Source organism: Nansenia antarctica (genome assembly GCF_963989245.1).
Source record: "Nansenia antarctica genome assembly, chromosome: 4".
In the NCBI taxonomy this organism is placed as follows: Eukaryota; Metazoa; Chordata; class Actinopteri; order Argentiniformes; family Microstomatidae; genus Nansenia; species Nansenia antarctica.
This window is the reverse complement of record NC_137689.1, coordinates 61227134-61247155: the sequence shown is the minus strand read 5'-3', so window position 1 is coordinate 61247155 and position 20022 is coordinate 61227134. Positions and strand designations below refer to the sequence as shown.

General features: G+C 42.6%; 1 protein-coding gene across 1 annotated transcript in view; it reads left to right on the top strand.

Moving 5' to 3' along the window:
• The window catches only part of dennd1a (DENN/MADD domain containing 1A), a gene marked incomplete at its 3' end in the record, with an annotated part of 104038 nt that overhangs the window by 75051 nt on the left and 8965 nt on the right, over positions 1 to 20022 (top strand). The window contains exons 13-19 of the mRNA XM_080530041.1: positions 3619 to 3744; positions 13608 to 13709; positions 14533 to 14620; positions 15002 to 15042; positions 15749 to 15820; positions 16751 to 16807; positions 17648 to 17794. Coding sequence (XP_080386167.1) covers positions 3619 to 3744; positions 13608 to 13709; positions 14533 to 14620; positions 15002 to 15042; positions 15749 to 15820; positions 16751 to 16807; positions 17648 to 17794 — 633 coding nt within the window. The remainder of the gene's footprint in view (positions 1 to 3618; positions 3745 to 13607; positions 13710 to 14532; positions 14621 to 15001; positions 15043 to 15748; positions 15821 to 16750; positions 16808 to 17647; positions 17795 to 20022) is intronic.

Below are 20022 nucleotides of genomic sequence, written 5' to 3'. Positions count from 1 at the left end.
TTGCTGAATTTAATTAGATGGCAATATCTAAGAGTACAGTAACAGTAATATGATTGCTTATTTAAAGCTTCACTTATCCAAATTCTCATAAAGACGCTTATCCCTGTAGACTGCTCCATGCAGCATCGTTTAAACACAAAGGTTCCATGCACTCTCTTGCTCTCAAGTGGGATAGTCCTAGCCATTGAAATATCCATTTAGTCTTTTTTGTTGGCCAAAACACAAAAACTACTAATTATCCAACCATTTTTGATATGCTTTTACCACAAAAAAAGAAAAAGAAAGTTACATTAGTGTTCCCCTCCAAAAGTCTGACATGTTTTGTTTAATTCAAGGCTTTTTGTGTTTGTCCTTAATTAATGTTGAGTGAAAGATGCGCTGTGTGGTTTCTGATGGTCAGGGCTCCATGCCACCTGTCTTTGAAGTGCCCTCTTAATTGCCTGATCAAAAGGCCCCTGGCGGAGTGCTCAGTGCTAAGTGTCTATGGGGGGAATTGGAACCTGCACCTCTCCTTTTGACCCCTGCCAAGCCGCCTCTCCAAATACCAGCCCCAGCTCATGTTGGGGGGCATTATTTTCTTTGTCTACCTCTGTGTGGAGGTTTTAGCATACTGTATCTATGAGTGACAAGTGGGTGATGGGTATTCTGTCCTTGGGAGAGTGACACAGAGCGATGGGTCGCTTTGAAGTTGCTTGCTGTGTGTGTGTGTGTGTGTGTGTGTGTGTGTGTGTGTATGATGGTGTTGTTGATGGTGATGTTTGTGCTGTGACAACCCTCTCTCTCTCTGTAAGCTGGTTATCCTGTTGGCTGCCTATCTGGTTCAGGGAGCCAGTGTGGGCGGGCTGGGAGGGTCTTTGGCAAATGTGGTTCACCTGTACAGATTTTTGGGGGGGATAGCTAAATGTGATGTAGTAATATTGCTACAGGGGCCCTTACAGGGTAAACAGGATCTTGCAATGGATCTCACTTTGTCTCCAGTCATATGGCCTACTCATCATAGACGGATTATGAAAAAATGGGCCCCTGGGCCTGGACGTGTAGAAAGTCCCCCCCCCCTCCTTCCCAGCGCACACACAACATTTTACCGCGCACATAAACACAATGCCAACAGCATATACCTAAGACATAACCAACATTCACCTGCATCTCAACAGGATTTACGCAGGAACACTCAAAGCCAACAGCACAATAACTGGAAATAAATTCACCTGTATTTCAACAACACAGGATTTACAGCGCAGGCATGCCACACTCAATTGAAGCCAACAGCACATTAACAAAATACACCGCTCTCAACCAAAAACAATTTGCAACACTAGGGTGTCAAATATAGCAACCACAGGATGGCTTTATAAGACTTCATAAAATAGTCTTACCTTATGCAACACATTTTTTTCTGGCTCTGCTTCGTGCAAAATCATCCACGATGTCATCAAAGTCCAGTGATTTTGTCAGTTCGCTCTCAATTGCCGTCAGAGAAAGAATCTTGAGATGGTTTTGGGTCATCTTAGTCCTCAATTTATTTTTTATCCAGGACAGGACGGAGAATGACCGCTCCCCTTCGCAGTTAGTGACTACGTTTACATGCACACCATATTCCGATTACGGTCAATATTCGGGTTATTGTAATATTCCGAATAAGGTGTTTATATGCTCTGTGGCAACTGGAATATTCCATTTACATGTTAATTGGCAAAAGAATATCTGGCCACATGGAACCGTATATTCAGGTACACTGGGCATGCACATACTGGTAGACCTAGAAAATGCGAATCCAGCATGCGCAGACGTAACTGAATATTCAGAAAAGGGTCATTTTCTGATTAAGGTGTATACATGTCACAATATTCCGATTCAAACAGGCGTATGCCAGGGGTCTTAATCAGAATATTCTCCAATCGGAATATGGCCATAATCGGGTTCGGTACGTGTTTACATGACTCTTGCTGAATCGGAATATTGAGCATATTCCAATTAATATAGGAATATGGTGTGCATTACGCAGTGAGTGACTGAATAAATTCTGAACGACATCCCTGCGACAAGAAATGCAAAGGGCCCCTTGAGCTCTTGGGCCCCTGGGCCCGGTAGACCTGTTCGGTAATGTTTGCCACTCATATAGTATTGGAGTGTTAAAAGGGGACCGAGTGGATAGTAAAGCTGGTCCTTGGCATTATCACTGGGGAATATCAAAGGCCGCCTCACCTTTAAAGCCCCCCAGCCTCCGCTTCCAGGAATGCCATAAAGCTTTAAGAGACTTCCGTCTTGTCATTACACACTTGTCATCACACACTGTTCTACTTGAGTCTCTCTCTCTCTCTCTCTCTCTCTCTCTCTCTCTCTCTCTCTCTCTCTCTTTCATTCCCTCTTTCTTTGTCTCCTTATTCATGTGCCTTTCTCGATCCCAATGACACTTTATGCAGTATAGAAACCGATATGAAAGCAGCAAAACATAATCAGTACACATTTTGTTACGTATACCTGATGACATCATGTTATGATGTAGTCTGACGATATGCAGTTTGTTATTTTTGACATTTCAAAAGCCATCTCTTTTATTTCCTCTGTTTTCACCAAAGTACTCATGCAAATAACAGACAACGTGAAAATGCAGTTGTGTGTGTGTGTGTGTACATGGCTTAAAAGGAACCCAGGTCATGCCAAATGTCATAAACAAATCTGTGGGGTTTTTGTTCATCGCCGTATTTTTCCGGTCAAGTCATTTTGGCAGGGAAAAAACTTTGGCCTAACAAGGTATGGCACATCCTAATGACTGGGAGTTCACACAGGAGAGAACCGAGGGGGAAGAAACAGAGAGAGAGAGAGAGAGAGAGAGAGAGAGAGAGAAAGGATTACTTCAACCCCCCTGCGCTCGCGGCTAGCGCATTAGCCTAAACGCCCGTCTCATGGAGTGTATTCATGTAGAATAACACTTTTGTTGACCGGCGGGGGGGGTGGTCAGTTTTTCTGCACTGCGGTGCGTATGGATGTATGAGAGTGAATGCGGGGAGGGGGGGGGGGGGGGGGGGATTAGACACTGGACTCTGTCAGTCCATCTCTGGGGAGAAAGAGGGATTGAGGAAGGCAGAAGGGAATGGGGGGAGGGTGCTGGATGAAGGGAATCTATCTGGGGGAGGGTGGAGGTAGGGAAATGAGATGGTTTGGGATGACGGAAAAGGGATAGATGGATAGATGGATAGTAGCAGGTAGAGAGGGCCCAGGTCCAAACCACTAAGTGCTTCATTGGTGGATTTGGTTCCAAGATTGACCATGACACTATTTGTATACAATTTACTCAATGTACAATGCTATTGTCTCACTCCTCTGGGGCTAGGTTGTTTAGAAAAATAAAGTAACTTGTTAGCTACCAAGCTTTTGGTGCAACTCACCTCTTTATTGTTACACTTCAGCATCCTATTCCATTGGCCCCCATAAACTCTAGCACAACAACCTGCCGTTCCTATATGCATGAATCAATGTTTAGGTTGCTGTCGTGGAAGGGTTATGGATTACTTACTAAATAGTTCATGTAGCTCTTATGTAGGCTCCGTAAACTGTAGGTAGGTGTAAAAACATTACGACTGTTGGTGTAACTTTTTAAAATGTTGTCATCACCAGGTGTCATCTTTAAAGAACCGCCTGAAGAAGGTTTCCACGACGACGGGAGAGGGCGTGGCCCGAGCCTTCCTCAAGACACAGGCTGCTCTTTTCGGCAGCTACAGGAACGCTTTGCAAATAGAACCGGTGAGTAAGTCTGATGGAGAGAATGAGGGAGGAGGGGTGGGAGGGAGCAGGGGTGGGATTGAGAGAAAGAGAGAGAGAGACCGAGTTGGATACAGAGAGCTAGTGAGAGCTACAGAGAGCAAGCTGCTTTGCTGGCTGTGATGTCCGACTGGTAATGATAAATCATGACGTTCTTGTATTGATTTGAATGGAAACTGTAAACCAGTGAGCTTAGCTACCTGCATGGACACCAAGCAGAAAAAAATCTGCGAGACGACTAATTATTCACATATTCCACCATATGTCATCAAAAAAGTCTGATCCTCACGTCGCCTGGCTCAAAAGGTCTATTTTAAAATCATCTCCCATTCATTTACATATTTTAGACGGGTAATATGAATAAAACAAATAGAGGTGTCAATCATGGCCCACTGCTTACTGGGACGACTAGTGTGCGTGTGCGTGTGCGTGCGTGTGTGCGTGCGTGTGTGCGTGTGCGTGTGTGTGTGTGTGTGTGTGTGGATAAAAACATTAGGAATGTAGATCTCTGTGACCCTCTGTATGGGTGGATTGGGAGGGGAGAGAACGCCCCCCCTATATGGGAGTACCCGTAGCCACCAGGGGGGACAGAGTCGGAACACACGTCTGAACAATGGCACAGCTGGTATGCCTGAGCTGCATATGGGGGACCTGGCGCCTCGCACTCCCAAGCTGTCACTGCCCTGTGGCTAACCCTGACTCAAACCCTCACCTCAAACCCGCCCTTGCTTTGTCTGCGTGTGCGTGTCAGTGCGTGTGCCTTTGCCTTCCTGTCTGTTTGTCATTAATGGGCTTGCTTCAGCAAGTCCAACTATTGTTCTTCGACATACCGTACTTATATTATTCTTTTTCTTCTGAATTATCCCACAACTTTTAAACTATTCACACCACTCCAACTTTACAACGTGCAGAGAGGTCTAACTTGTGTTGCTTTAACTTTTGGTTTTGATACCTATTAAACTTGTTTTACTATTAAACTTTTTTTAAACTCAAATACCCCTTTCAGACGGAGGGGAAATTGCGGTTCATTCACACCTTTTAGTTCTGTCTGAAAGGGCATGCCAGAGCTTTTTAGAGCGGCAACTAAACCTTCTTGGGGGATAGTTTCGTAGTGGTGCGGCTGCCCCATTTTCTCTGAAGAGGTAATGTGGGCGGGACTTAGGTCTGTTGCTGTGTGACTGATAGTTGAGTGCCAGTTCCAGTGGAAGCCATAGATGCCCAAGCCATAACACCCCCCTCCAGTAGGCATCTATTTCACAGATGACGTGGTATGCTATGGATATTGGGCAGTTCCTTTTTTTTTCTTTTTTTTTTACACTTTGCTCTTGCCATCACTCTGGTACATGTTAAGCTTGGTCTCATCTGTCTACAAGACACTTTACAGGCTCTTTTCGGTATTTTGTGATCAAACCATCCTGTTTTTGTACCTAACTAGTAGTTTCCAGTGTAGCCTTTGTAGTTCTGCTGGTGAAGTCTTCTACAGATGGTAGCTTTTGACACATTCAAATCAAATCAAATCAAATCAAGTTTTATTTGTATAGCGCATTTCTCACAAAATGTAATTCAATGCAGGCAAGGGTAAAAAACCTGTACACTGTGCATCCAGGGAAATTCCCTTGCAGCCCTCTACTCATAGAGCGACTACTACCAGTTTGCCTACCTCCTGGAGAGTGTTCCTGATCTGTGCTACCGTTGTGTTGTTTTTCTTAATCATAGTGAGCATTCTTTGGTCATCCACTGTAGAAGTCTTCCTGGGCCTACCAGACTGTTTGTGATTTCTGAGCTCACCAATGCTTTCTTTCCTTTTCAAACTGTTGATTTTGGTAAATGTAAGGTTTTGTCTATGTTTCTGATTGATTTTTCTTCCTGAAAATTCAGCCTCATAATGGCTTCCCTGACTTTCATTGACGTCTCATTGTTCCTCATTGTACCACACACTGATAGCGGACAGACTCCAAAGGCAAACGCAACGCCTGGAATCAATACTAGACATTGTACAGAAACACCTGTCAAGCCAATTGTCAGGGGGACTATGCATACTTTTCATTTCTGAATGGTGAAACCATTCTAACCTCATAGTAATTGTCTCATAGTAAAGCTTTTAGAGTATTTGTCATGTTTACTTTACACCTTATCCATGCACTGTCACTCAGAAGTCCTTGATTTTATATACACACGCCAACAGCCTGTGGCTAAAAGAGGTGACTACTAACTGATAACCATTCCCAAGTGCCTAGGGAAATGTTTCTTTCTTCCCATCTCTCTCTCTCTCTCTCTCTCTCGTGCCCAGTGCTTGTTGTCATTAAGTCTGAACTACCAAACCAATTAGTTTGATCCAGAGGGAATATGATATGCAGCGCTATGGACAGTGGGGATATAAAGGGATATAGAAGTGTCTGTCTGTGTCCCTTTGAGAGTCTGTCTTCTTTGGTATCAGACCTCTTAGCTATGCTTGGATACCCACAAGAAAACCCCAGACAGACACTCAAACGATCAGAGACAAACACACATTAATTGACAAAGTGGCCACACTATGTAGATAGACACACACACACACACACACACACACACACACACACATCAAGGCACTTAGGAAACCAAGATGGCGCCGCGTATGGCTGCCGTGCTTTGGGCTTCTGGGCAACATTGCCGTTTGTTTTGCTTATTTTAGAGTTATTTTGTGTTATTTAAACCTCTAACGTAGTACCTTAGATATGACAGAGACACACTACTGCACATGAGAGACTTGATGACCACTTACCACAAACCAGAGTTTTTGCGCTGGGACTCCCTGCTCGTTCCAGACACCGGCCAAACAATAGCGGTGGCGCCACGACAGAGATGCCGTTTTTCTGGTTCCGGACGGCAGCGGCCAAAAGGGCGCAGTGCCACAGTGCTGGTGAGGCTGAGATGGCGTGGAAACAAAGCTCCGCTCACCAGCATTCTGCTAGCTAACGTTCAATAACTGGTCAACAAGCAGTGCGAGCTAAGAGCAAGGATTTCCTTCCAACGAGAAACAAGGGACTGCAATATCATCAAGTAAGGGAGGAGAGGAGAGGTATGCCTCATGATCATCAATGCTTGGTGTCAACCAGAGAGGGTTCAAGACTCAAGTCTTTCTGCTCCCCGGACATGGAATACCTGGCTCTTATTGCGTCGTGTGTCTGTTGATGTGTGAGTGTGTGTGTGTGTGTGTGTGTGTGTCTGTGTGTGTCTGTGTGTGTCTGTGTCTACATTACATTACGACCCTTTAATGTGTGCCTGTCCAGGTGGTCTCAGCACAGTGCAGCACACACCACCTAATGTGGACAAAATGGTCAGATTCTCCTCCTCATTTAAATAATGAGGGTGCATTAGGAGCCAGCTTTGAGATTTTACCTGGCCAATTGGCACCAGCTGTGTGTGTATGTGTATGTGTATGTGGGAATATATATTTTTTTTAATGCATGCTTTTTTGTGTGACCAGATGTACTGAATGGAGGTCTGAGTGCAGGTTTGTGGTAATACACAGTACATGGCCTGAAGTGTGTGTGTCTACCAGTCACTCACTCTGGTGGGCTGCATCCAAGCATGCAGGGGAATATGCTCCTCTCAGTCCCTCATAAACGTTCTCTTGCGCAAGACAAGTCATCCTGCGCTCCAGTTTAGCCTTCTCGACACAGGAGACAGTCAAGCATGGATGATGACTGGAGGACTGTGTGCGTGTGCACGTGCGTGCGAAGGTTTGTGTGTGGAGGATGACCAATTTGTGTAGGTGTAGTGGAAATGGTTTGGAACCACTCCCTCATAATCAGTCATCTTGCTTTAGATCCAGAAAACATGTGTTAGCTCCCCAAGCTAATGTGTAGGCTTTAGCTTAGCGAGCTAAGCGCATGTCTTCCTCTAGGGAGGGACCGGGGTTCAAATTGTGGTCACGTGTCTGAGCATGCATTGTCACAAGACCTCTCCATTAGATATTATTGGATTTATGTTTTGCAGGCCTTGTGATGCAATGGTGTCCATTGCCTCTGGTTCCTCTCTTTTTCTTCCCCCATTCACTCCTCTCTGTCTCTCTCTCTCTCTCTCTCTCTCTCTCTCTCTCTCTCTCTCTCTCTCTCTCTCTCTCAATTAAATTATTGTGTGTGTGTGTGTGTGTGTGTGTGTGTGTGTGTGTGTATGGTTAGTGTGATATGAGTGGACAGTGCTAAGCTGCTATCAGCCCCCCACACTGACAGCTTATTACCAGTTTGTGCTTTGGCCACTGATAGAGAAATAGAAAGAGGGAGAGACTGGGTAGGAAGAGAGGGAGGAAGAGCAAGCAAAAAAAAGAAACCACCTAGTAGAGTTTTACACAAAGTCATTGGATTCTGTTTAAATTGCTGGGGAAATGGGGTGGAAAAGGTTAGCAGGGAATAACGTTGTAACATTGGGCTGTTCTATTAGGAGGTGGTGGAAATAGAACAGCGTTCCCCTCATGGTTGCTCTTGTGTCTTCGTCATTCAATTTCTTTCTATCTTTCCTCCACCCTTTTCTCTATGTATTCTGTATATCTTCATCTTTCTTTTCCCCTCTCCCCTCTGTCTGTCTGTCGGTCTCTCTCTCTCTCACACATAGAGCCGTAGACTGATAGCCACCCTGACAGAATGATGGTAGTGTCTTACATTAGATTACATTTCATGTATTATCACACATGGGGAAATGAATTTGGTATCTTGTTCTTAAAACAACAGCAGTCTAACTATCTGTTTAGGTGTGAGACCCAATACTCTTTAGTAACTATATATATATATTATTTTTTTGTATGTATTTATTGACTTTATTTGTTATATTACACTTTTGCACATATGTTTGTTCATAACATATCATTGTCTTATCTCATGAAAATATAGCTACAAATGGTCCATTACTGCCTAAATCTAAATAAAGGGATCTCCCCTGGTACCCAAAACTAAATTACATCCAAACCAAACCACCAAGCCCCCCACACTCCAATGTGCAATAGCTTATGAATGATTGTCCAAAATGTAAATCTTCAAAGCAATAAGTAATGCCTAAGTAATGGGACAGTGAAGCATGTTTTCTTCTTCTTGCTCTACACAAGATTTTAATCAAACAATTATGAAGAGGATAAAGTAGAGATTCTCCGTTTTTATTTGTAGATTGATTTCTAAATGACCGTTAATCTAAAGACATCATCACCCCCCTCTCAGCATTTTAGGCAGCACCCCCTCACAAAATATAATGTGCTAAAACATTTCCCCCGTTTCTCTGCGCTGTGAGAGAATGTGTGATGATGGTATGAGAGTATATCGTCACTAAAATAATGTGATAATCAAACCATTTCCACTCTTCATTTCTGTAATTCATTAACTGGCATAATAAAGTTGATTTTGCCAATGATCAGGCAAGCTGGTAAGGCAAACCATTCTCTTTTCAAACATCCCTCGTAACTCTTCTCACCACCTTGTGGTGGCTTTCAGCAGCACTTCACACTGCATATGTAGGCAGCTGGTGAAAGGGGGAACAATTCCGCAACCAATCCAAATGTTCAGACTTTTATTCTGAAAAATGTCAAGCCAAAATATTGCAATGCAATGGATTCTGTAAATAATTCCCACTACTATCTAGTTAACTATAACACTACTTTACATTGTTAGCAGGCTCACAAAACAAGCTGTGTTAGCAAACTGTCTAGTTGTGCTAGTCCGCGGTTTGAGGATGTTTTCCAATAATAATGTAAGTTGGTTTGCAAGCTTATCTTGTTTTGTGAGCCTGCTGACAATGTAAAGTAGTGTTATAGTTAACTCATGGGGATTACTCACTGATACATTTTTTATCTTGTTTTGTGAGCCTGCTGACAATGTAAAGTAGTGTTATAGTTAACTCATGGGGATTACTCACTGATACATTTTTCCAGATATGGTATTTTTTGGTTTTGGTATCATTTGTCTTGAAGATATCATAGGAGTTTGTTTATGTTTTCTTGAAGAATATTGAATACAGAAAGACTAGTTGTAGTTTATCACACTTAGAGAAAAACTATGGAATGTCACATTGAGAAGAAACCACCAAGTCAGTGTCTTGTCAAGCATGTGTTAATAATCGATTGATTGATTGATTGATTGATTGATTGATTGAAAACCTTTATTGTCCCCAATGGGGAAATTTTGTTGTCAAACAGCTCAGTTAGGGCAGAAAACATTCAGTACAGAAAACAGAAAAACATTCAATAAAAAACATAAAACAGTGCAGGCTCAATAAGTAAAAAGTTCCAAAAGTTCCATCTCCAGGTCTCCCCCACCCTGCAGGGCCTGGTTGTAGAGTCGGAGTGCAGCTGGAATAAAGGACTGTCCAAATCTTTTTGTACTTTGACGGGGGAGAACAAATCTGTGGCTGAACTTGCTCCTCATCCCTGCCAGCTCGCAGTACATCGGGTGGGAGGGATTGGCCAGCATGGCCGCCAGTTTTTTCCCCATCCTCTGTTCTGCCACCACCTCTAGGCTGTCCAGGCAATCCATTTTGATTCCAGGAAGTGAACAACTTCTGTATTAATTTAGTTCAGTATTCAGTACTCACCTATTTACAGAGTGCACTTGCTGAGTTTTTCAAAAAACAAAACATGAATTAGTGAATTGGAATTATTGCATGCAGACTCAGAAACGGACATTCTATTGACACATTAACAGTTTTTTTTTTTTGCCTTACACTGCCATCTAGAGGTTAGAAGAAATGCTCCTACTTTATATTGAAAATATGTCTCTATAGTCCAATGAGTGCCCTATGTTGCTCAAATGGTACAATGTTGGAATTAAAGAAATTTGGACTATAGAGACATATTTCAGCATGACTAGCTTTAAGCCATTTATTGGTGGGGAATACTCTTATTTACTCTTATTTATTTATTTTTACTTTTAGAACAAGAAACCATACAGGCAACAAACATAATAAGCCAAAACAAACAAACATGAGTTCATGGGATGATCGAATTAAATCAAAATAGATTTGCCTAATATATGCCTAATATAAATTGTCGCATATGGTACATACAATGGTTATGAGAGATCAGTCACATTGGCTAAATAAATGCACAATTTTCCCAACCGTTTTTCTCCCAGTTCTTTTTGGAGCCTTGTGGAGTGAGTCATCTGTTCTAGAAGATGTAATTGATTAACAATATTGATAAAGAGGCCAGCAGTAGGGCAGTTTTTCTGTAGCCAGTATTTTGTAATGGCCTTTTTACTTGCAGATAACAAAATCTTAGGGAGGTAGGTATCATGGGGCGGCTGTGGCGCAGGATGTAGCGTTGCCGTCTAATGATCACAAGGTTGGCAGATCAGCGGTTCGAGCCCCGGCTGGCCACATGTCGAAGTGTCCTTGGACAAGACACTGAACCCCAAAGTTTCGGCAGGTTGAAGTGAATGTGTGTGTGAATGGGTGAATAAGAGGCCGTTGTAAAGCGCTTTGGAGCAGCAAAAAAGGTGCTATATAAGTGCAGTCCATCATCATCATCTTTAATTAGCCCGTAAGGGATATGACCAAGATATAAGGATGTGAATGTTGTACTGATGCTACAACCCAGGGTTTTTGAGATTGTTGCTACTTCCTTCCAGTGGGTCTAAATAGAGGGGCAGGACCAGAAAACATGAGCATGATCAATTATTAGGCTTCAAGGCTGGGCATTCCACTGAGACTGCGCTCCTTGCTGTCACGGAAGCCCTCCACTCTGCCCAAGCTTCCTCCCTCTCCTCTGTTCTCATTCTCCTTGACCTGTCTGCTGCCTTCGACACAGTCAATCACCAGATCCTTCTCTCCATCCTCTCAGACCTGGGCATCTCTGGCACCGCACACTCCTGGTTTTCTTCCTACCTGGCGGGCCGCTCCTACAAGGTGACCTGGAGAGAATCGCTATCTTCTCCACGAACCCTCTCCACTGGAGTTCCCCAGGGTTCCGTCCTAGGGCCCCTACTCTTCTCCCTCTACACCAAGTCTCTTGGCTCGGTAATCTCTTCACATGGGCTCTCCTACCACAGCTACGCAGACGACACTCAACTCTTCCTGTCCTTCCTCCCGTCTGATGTACACGTGGCAACCCGTATCTCAGCATGTCTCGCTGACATTTCAACTTGGATGGCTGACCACCATCTCAAGCTCAATCTTAACAAGACCGAGCTCCTCTTCATCCCCGGGAAAGCCTGCCCTCTCCAAGACTTCTCCATCACAGTGGAGAACTCTACTGTAACCCCCTCCCTGACAGCCAAGAACCTTGGAGTGATCCTGGATAACCGACTATCCTGTGCGGAGAACATTGCAGCAACGGCTCGCTCCTGCAGATTCTTGATCTACAACATGACAACATCAGAAGGATACGACCATTCCTTACCAGAGAGGCAGCGCAACTCTTGACCCAGGCACTGGTCATCTCCCGCCTGGATTACTGCAATGTACTCCTGGCTGGGCTCCCCGCTTCAGCCATTAGACCTCTGCAGCTCATCCAGAATGCTGCTGCCCGGCTGGTATTCAACCTCCCCAAATACTCGCATGTCACCCCTCTCCTTCGCACCCTGCACTGGCTCCCGATAGCAGCTCGCATCAGATTCAAGACCCTGGTGCTTGCATACCAGGCAGCTAAAGGGACAGCCCCTGCCTACCTGAAGGAAATGGTAACCCCCCAAACCCCTGCCCGCTCACTCCGCTCCTCCACCTCGGCTGGCCGACTGGCCCCACCTCCTCTACACAGCAGTCGGGCTGCCCGATCACGTCTCTTCACAACACTGGCTCCCCGCTGGTGGAATGAGCTCCCCACGGCTGTCAGAACGGCAGAGTCACTACCCATCTTCCGTCGTAGACTGAAGACCCATCTCTTCAGGTTACATCTTAACTGCTCCTCCTGAGACATCTTCTGACCCTCACCACTACGTCTCCTAAAGACACCCGCTTTCCCCTCTACTGTGTCCCTAAGAACTTCTATTGCCCCCCTTGTACTGTTTCTCAGTTTCTCCAGTAATATAAAAAAAAAAAAAAAAAAAGTTTAGTAGAAGGCGATAATAGGGAGAAGGTTTTTCCTTCTATCAGTGGCCCCGGGCCCGAGCTAGAGTACTCTTCCTGCAACGAATGGTGGACTGCTGATTCACATGCTTAGTATTCAAATGTATTGATTGTAAGTCGCTTTGGAATAAGGCGTCTGCTAAATGCCAAAAATGTAAATGTAATGTAAATTATTACTCCATATTCCCTCCAGCAGCAGTTATTGCCAGTTTGTTTACATTTCTCTTTTGGAGTAATAAAATATCTAATCAGGTTTTTCCAGCAAAAGTCTCTCCAGGTCAGGGAGTTGGTGGAGAATGACTGCATCTCCCAGGCATTCAGCCACATGTCTTCAGTTATTTCAATGTCCAGATCTTTTTCCCATTGTTGTTTCACATAGTTTGTGGTGTCAGTATTCAGTCATGTGATGCCATGATATAACTTGCTTATAAGACCTTTTGTACTACCTGAGTTATAAGCATCAGTAAATATGTGAATAACAGTTGGTCTTTCTGCAGGTTTGTAAATTTTGGGGCCTTCATCCTTTTCCATACAGCTGTCCTGGCTATGATCGTCCCCCTGAGAATGGCTTTGGCTGCATCCCATAATAAACTAGGATTTACATCTCCATTGTCATTGTCCTGTACATACGCCTAAGCCTGTCACCATTGAACTTCTAAAAGTGGGATTGTTCAACATGCCAGTGTACATATTATATAATATAATAGATTCCTGCCTGATTTGTAGGTTAAATAAGAATGCACACAGTGTTTCATGAAAACACGTAAGTGAGGATCAGGATCTACTTCCTGCTGATGGCCCATGTTTTTCTTTACCTGTAGGGAGAGCCAATCACATTCAGCGATGAGACCTTTGGGACTCACCGCTCCAGTGCCATGAGACAGTTTCTCCAGAATGCCATTCAGCTGCAGCTCTTCAAGCAGGTAAGATTTAAAGACAGTCTGTGTAGAGGAATGGGCCAAAATCACACCTGAATACTGCGGGCGATTACAGAAAGCGCCTTGAAGCTGTACAAACAAAGGCTTCTCCACTAAGTATTTAATTAATTTCAGTTAGTGTGTGTTAAATACTTTTTTCCTGTTTTGTTCCACTTTATTACACATTACTTTATTTACATATGGACTTTAATGTTTAGATTTTTTGTCTGGATTGTTAATACCAAAGTCTGGTGCAAATTTCACTTGAATAGGCTCATTGGAAATACATTTACTGGACAAAATGTTGATGTGTTCAATACTTATTTCCCCTACTGTATGTTGATGAGAATAAACAAGGGGACATGTCAATCAGAATGTTTATGTTGACAGTGCAAAATGAAAAGGTCATATGCACCTTGCTTACAAGGTGAAAGAGTTAATGTAGCCAACAAAAACACGATGAAGACATAAATACACTGTGTAGTGAAATGTTGAAGAGAGAGGTCGGTGGCGGCCTTCATTTCTGACCCCAACATTTTTTGGTTGGTCACTTTTGGCTGCCCGCCCCCAATTTAACTGTTGTTTTTCCCTGTGTTTCCTCCTGAAAATCAACTGGCTCTGCTCCTGACAAGGGCAAACTACATAAGCACTCATACATAGTAATAGTAATTGTCAAAAAGAAGACAAAAGAAGAAAAATGCTTTACTGTATCATTACTTACTCTGGGCACTGTATACTGTATGTATAGTACATTCATCTTTTCCTCACTTGTATTCCCAGTTCTCCTAAAGTTAACATACAGCAGCTAAGATCTTTTCTCTCTCTATAGTTCATAGATGGCCGTCTGGACCTTCTGAACAGCGGAGAGGGCTTCAGTGATGTCTTTGAGGAAGAGATCAACATGGGCGAATATGCAGGTGAGTCAAACTGGAGTCGACTATAGAGTCATTATCATTGGGCTGTAGGATTCATTTATACCACGTGCAAACATAAACACAAACTGTATAGAAACACCCACTTGCCCCTTGACAGGTCTCATTGTAAATAAGAAATTGTTCTAAATTGACTTTCCTAATAAAGTTGAAATAAAATACAATAAAAATCCACCACAAACATGTACAATATAGAAACACCCACTCAGCTGCAGTGCACCACACACTGGCTATTGCAGTGGAGGTATTTTTGACAATAGCTTAACTTCCCCTGCATTGACCTCTGCACACACTAGCCAGGATGCCTACTGTGTGAGGACAATGACCTTTCACCCCTGTGACCACACCTCTGTGTTGACTCCACAGGCAGCGACAAGAACTACCACCAGTGGCTGTTCACTGTCAAGGTGGGTACCAAGTGTAGTACAGGAACTGAGTGTAGAGTTGCCATGTGTTTCTGTCCCTCTGTGTTGTGATGTGACTGTTTTTATCAACTTGTGGGTTTATCGTGTTCCTGGCCTTCTGTATTGTAATGTGTATCTTGTTTTGTATCTGTGTTCAAATAATTCTGTGAAATCCTTGGAAATCAAGCAAATAAGCACTGCAAGCTTAGAAAACGTTCCAGCCTACCTCAAATCCTTGGACTGCCTGCAAATAAATGCAAAGCTATAAGAAGCTAGACTGATAATGAATCAAATAAGTACTACGTACACATTCTGGTAACTTTTCAGTTATATATTTGAATAATTACCAATTCACTCAATGAGGGGTGCTACTGTCATTAGTTGGGGACAACATGTTTACTGTACACTTCTTCTACTGTTCTTAATTGACCCACCTGGATAAATTAAGGTTAAATAAAATAAAACAAATAAAATAAACTGTTAGTCTTGCAGCTGAACAATTCACATAAAAGATCAGCCATCAGACAACTCCTGAACGTCAACTTCTGATCTCTATAGCCGATTATAGTCTGTACTGTTTTATTGTTTGTTTGTTGTTGTTTTTCATTTTTCCCTTGTTGTATACATCATGCGATTCAGAGGAAGCCCTGCATTGTGATTGAAAAGTTTGAACGCTTGAACGAGAACTAACTGTCTGTGTCTTCAACAGAAAGGGGGCGGCGCCATCTTCAACACGGTGAAGACCAAAGCCAACCCGGCCATGAAGACTGTCTACAAGTTTGTAAGTTATATCAATGGTTTCTGTTATTTATACCTTTCACACATCAATGGAATAATTATGCATCAATTGTTGATAGGGTACTGTCGTTACTAATAGAAACAGAGTCTGTGTTTGCATTGTCAGTACCTCAACAGCAATAGCCAATGTGTGGTGAGTCCACTGCTGTGCTTCATCCAAGTGGCTGTTTCTATACTGTACATATTTGTGGCAGATTTGTATAGTATTTTATTCCATCTTTTTTTATACAGGAAAGTCAAATAAAAGCAATTTATTATTTACAATGGCAACTTGTCAAGGGGCGAAGGGGTGTTTCTATAGTGTGTGTGTGTGTGTGTGTGTGTGTGTGTGTGTGTGTGTGTGTGTGTGTGTGTGTGTGTGTGTGTGTTTATACGCCCTCCAAATTGAAGAAGTAGCTTTTTTTTAGGGACTAACTTGCTTGCGCTCGCCATCTTTTTTTATAATTCTCCATTCTGTGGAGAAGCTGTCATATGACACGTCTTTTTTGACAGGTTATTTATTTACATTGTTTACAAAAAGCTCTGTCATCACTTTCATAGCGTCTTCAACCACACAGACAGTGGTGCTGGACAAACACTTTTCAGACATTTCTTAAATATATATATTATTATTATTATAAAATATATATAAAAAAAATATATTTGGGGGGGGGGGGTATTATTATTATTATATATATATATATATATATATTTTCTTTCATGACTGTATTGAAACAGTATTGAAACTGACACCGTTGCTATTTTCCGCTATATAAAAAACGCGGTATACGCTATTACCGCCCAACCCTAGTGTGTGTGTGTGTATGTGTGTATGTGTGTGTGAGAGAGAGTGTGTGTGTAAGTGTGTCCATGTTTGTGTGTGTATCTCTGTGTATGTACCTGTTGTGCTCTAATTCATAATGTTTCCCCCCAGGCGAAAGATCATGCAAGGATGGGCATAAAGGAGGTCAAGAGTCGGCTCAAACAAAAGGTACACAGTATTTAGCTTTTCAACAACATTAAATGACATACTTTAAATCCTATCCTGTGTGCCAGTGAGCCAGTTTCAAAGTAACACGTTGGAGTGCTCAGATTACTTTTTTGTGGTAACAAGTAATTTAACATGTTAGTTCTAAATAATCAGTTACTTTTTTCAGATAAGTAAGTCGTTACTTTTACAATAATATTTCCCTCTTTCTTTGTTGGTGCAAATAGTTTATTTTATTAGCATCACATAATATGCAGTTCAGCACATCATTTAGCATCATGTATCATACTGTTACACAACATCTAGTATCATAGTATAATACATTAGTATCATAGTAGACATTGCTATAACCAACCTGGCTAAAACTCTGTTGTTGGCCGATGGTAGGTAACCCTAGCCATAAAGAGTGTTGTAATTTATGAGTAGTGAAACCAATATGTAACCAAAATAATATCTACTTTAACCGCATAGTAATTGTAATTGTAATTGTAATTTAATTCAGAAATATTTTTGGGGGGAGTTTTATTCAGAAATATTTTGGGGGGGACTTTTATTCAGAAATATCTTTGGGGGGACTTTTATTCAGAAATATTTTTGGGGGGACTTTTATTCAGAAATATTTTTGGGGGACTTTTATTCTGAAATAAAAAAAAATAAGACTTTTATTCTGAAACATTTTTGGGGGGACTTGTTGTTGCCGATCAATGATCAAAGTTGTTATATGGAGAAAATTCATGAAATTCTCTGATGAATCCTAACCTATTCTAACCCCTTCCCACTGCACCACCAACACTCCCTCTGGCTCCTCCCATGCAAACCTCCTCTGTCCATTCCCCCCTCCAGGAGCTGGCAGAGAACGGCTACTCCTCAGCCACAGGCACGGCAGGCATTGGGGAAGATGGGACGGCTGGATCGCCCCCCTCAGCAGATGGCAAGGAAGCCCCCCGCACCTGGGACGAACGCAGACCCATTACCGTGCACTTTGGACAGGTGGGTGGAGAGGGGAAACGGAGTGGGGCTGTGTTTGTGTGTATATCTCTGTGTGTGTGTGTGTGTGTGTGTGTGTGTGTGTGTGTGTGTGTGTGTGTGTGTGCGCGTGCATGCATGTTTGAGAGAGAGAGTGTGTGTGCACAGATTCAGTGTTGGAGACACTCAGGTATGCATGAATGTGCATTTAGTGTGGCTGTACATTCTAGAATTGAGAGAAATACTTGTGCCATGTCTTCAGATTCTAAGTTATTCTAAGTCTGCTATACATCATAAGCAGGGTCTAAAAAAAAAAACTCCAATGGACTATACCAGGGGTCACCAATTACATTTATCCAAGGGCCAGAATTTGGGGGGGCCGGACTTAAAAATAAAGAAAAAAGTATATATATTTGCTTCACTTTAGCGGAGCTGGGATTCAAACTCATGACCTTCCGGTCACCAGTCCAACACACTATCTATCTACCAGACCAACTCACTATCCACCAGACTGCCACCATCACTCTCAAAGGTCCTGAAGCATAAAATTGACATGGAAAATCTTTAATGAAGAATGGACTGACAAGTACGCATTCATCTTGCCAACTTTCAGTAACGCTAAACCTGTATGCCTCTTCTGCAAATAAATGGTATCTGTTGCAAAAGAATTACAATCGTCACCGTCACAATTACAATGGCACTTGGAGCTCGCTCCAAGCGGGTCTCGAACCCTGATCCCCCGCTTACCAACTGGCCGCACTAACCGCAAGCCGAAGAGAGTTAACTTCCTTGGCAGAACTGCTAACGGGCCTTATACAGGTTCTTTACAATATGAATAAATAAATATAAAATATAAAAATATATATATACAAATACGGTAATAATACTACGGTACTAATAATAATTAAATAACATTCTGCAGGCCTGGATGGGAAGCTTTGGCGGGCCGGATGCGGGCCGCGGGCCGCCTATTGGTGGTCCATGAGCTATACTATCCCATCCCCCATCCTATCCTTTGAATGGAGTGTATCTCTTATCATGTCAATCTGTCTGACAGTATGTCTCACTGCTCTTATGTTTAGTGTATGTCTTAGAAGCCAACACTGTTATGCTACTACTATACTCTTGCAGACTCCTTATTCAACTTTCTTCAGTTCAAAGCCTGGTGCTTCGAGCCTAGTGAACAAGCCCATTTCCATTGCTGCATTTCGTAACAGCAGTGCTGCACTTGTCAGCACAGTCATTTAACAATGCGACACCAGAAAAGTTGCACAGTGGATGCAGAATAAATATCCCTCTGAGTCTGTTTCTGCATAGAACATCAATTGTATCATTTCCTGATGTTGAACTTGTGAACATATCTTGAGAGTCCTGTCAAATCTGAATGTCTTCCGAGTTGGGAAGACAACTCCCACCGTTACCTCCCACTAAACGAGTACTATTTCAGTTCAATCTTGTTTTTCAAACAGGTACCCTATTGTATACATGTACTGCTAATATCAATGTTTACTGGATATTACATTATTATACTCCCAAAGCTAAGTGTATATATTTTTAAGCGTCCAAAAGGTATTGAAACCTATAATATTTCTGGGACTTTGTATGGGATGTGTGGATCTAAGAAAAATAGACTCCAATCCTAATTTTACCTACCAATTATAATTATATCCGCATCAATAGGACTCTATGAACTCCATTTTACACTCATCTCATGGACTTAGTTTTCACGCCTATGGAGACACTAGCGACACAATTCTCTGGTAACTGTTCTGGTAACTTAAGCACTTGATGACAATTGATTTGTAAAAAGCGTTATTCAAATCAATTTGAATGTATACTTACAGCTAGCTAACTTGGATTATTGTTGAAGCGACTGTGGAAAAGTAGTTGGTCTTGTCCCGCACTGCGTAAGCACCGCTGTGGAAAGCTGGCTAATGGCTTGATTTAAATTGCTTCGAGATGTTTCAAGCATGACATTGTGCACATGTTTTATGTCTGAATTTTAGATTGTTGCATAAAATTCGAGCGACAAATGCATGGAAACGTAACTAATGAAAGTATTGTGAGTAAAACACTCTTTTTGAGCACTACACATGTGCAATCTTTAGCAGCCTCTCTGTCAATCTTTCACTATCACTCCATCACCTTCACCCTCGATATCCCTGCATCTCTTTCACTGCACACCTTCTTGTTGTTTGTCATTTGGCACGATCAGAAGACACTGGACACCCCCACACTCGCGCACATACACA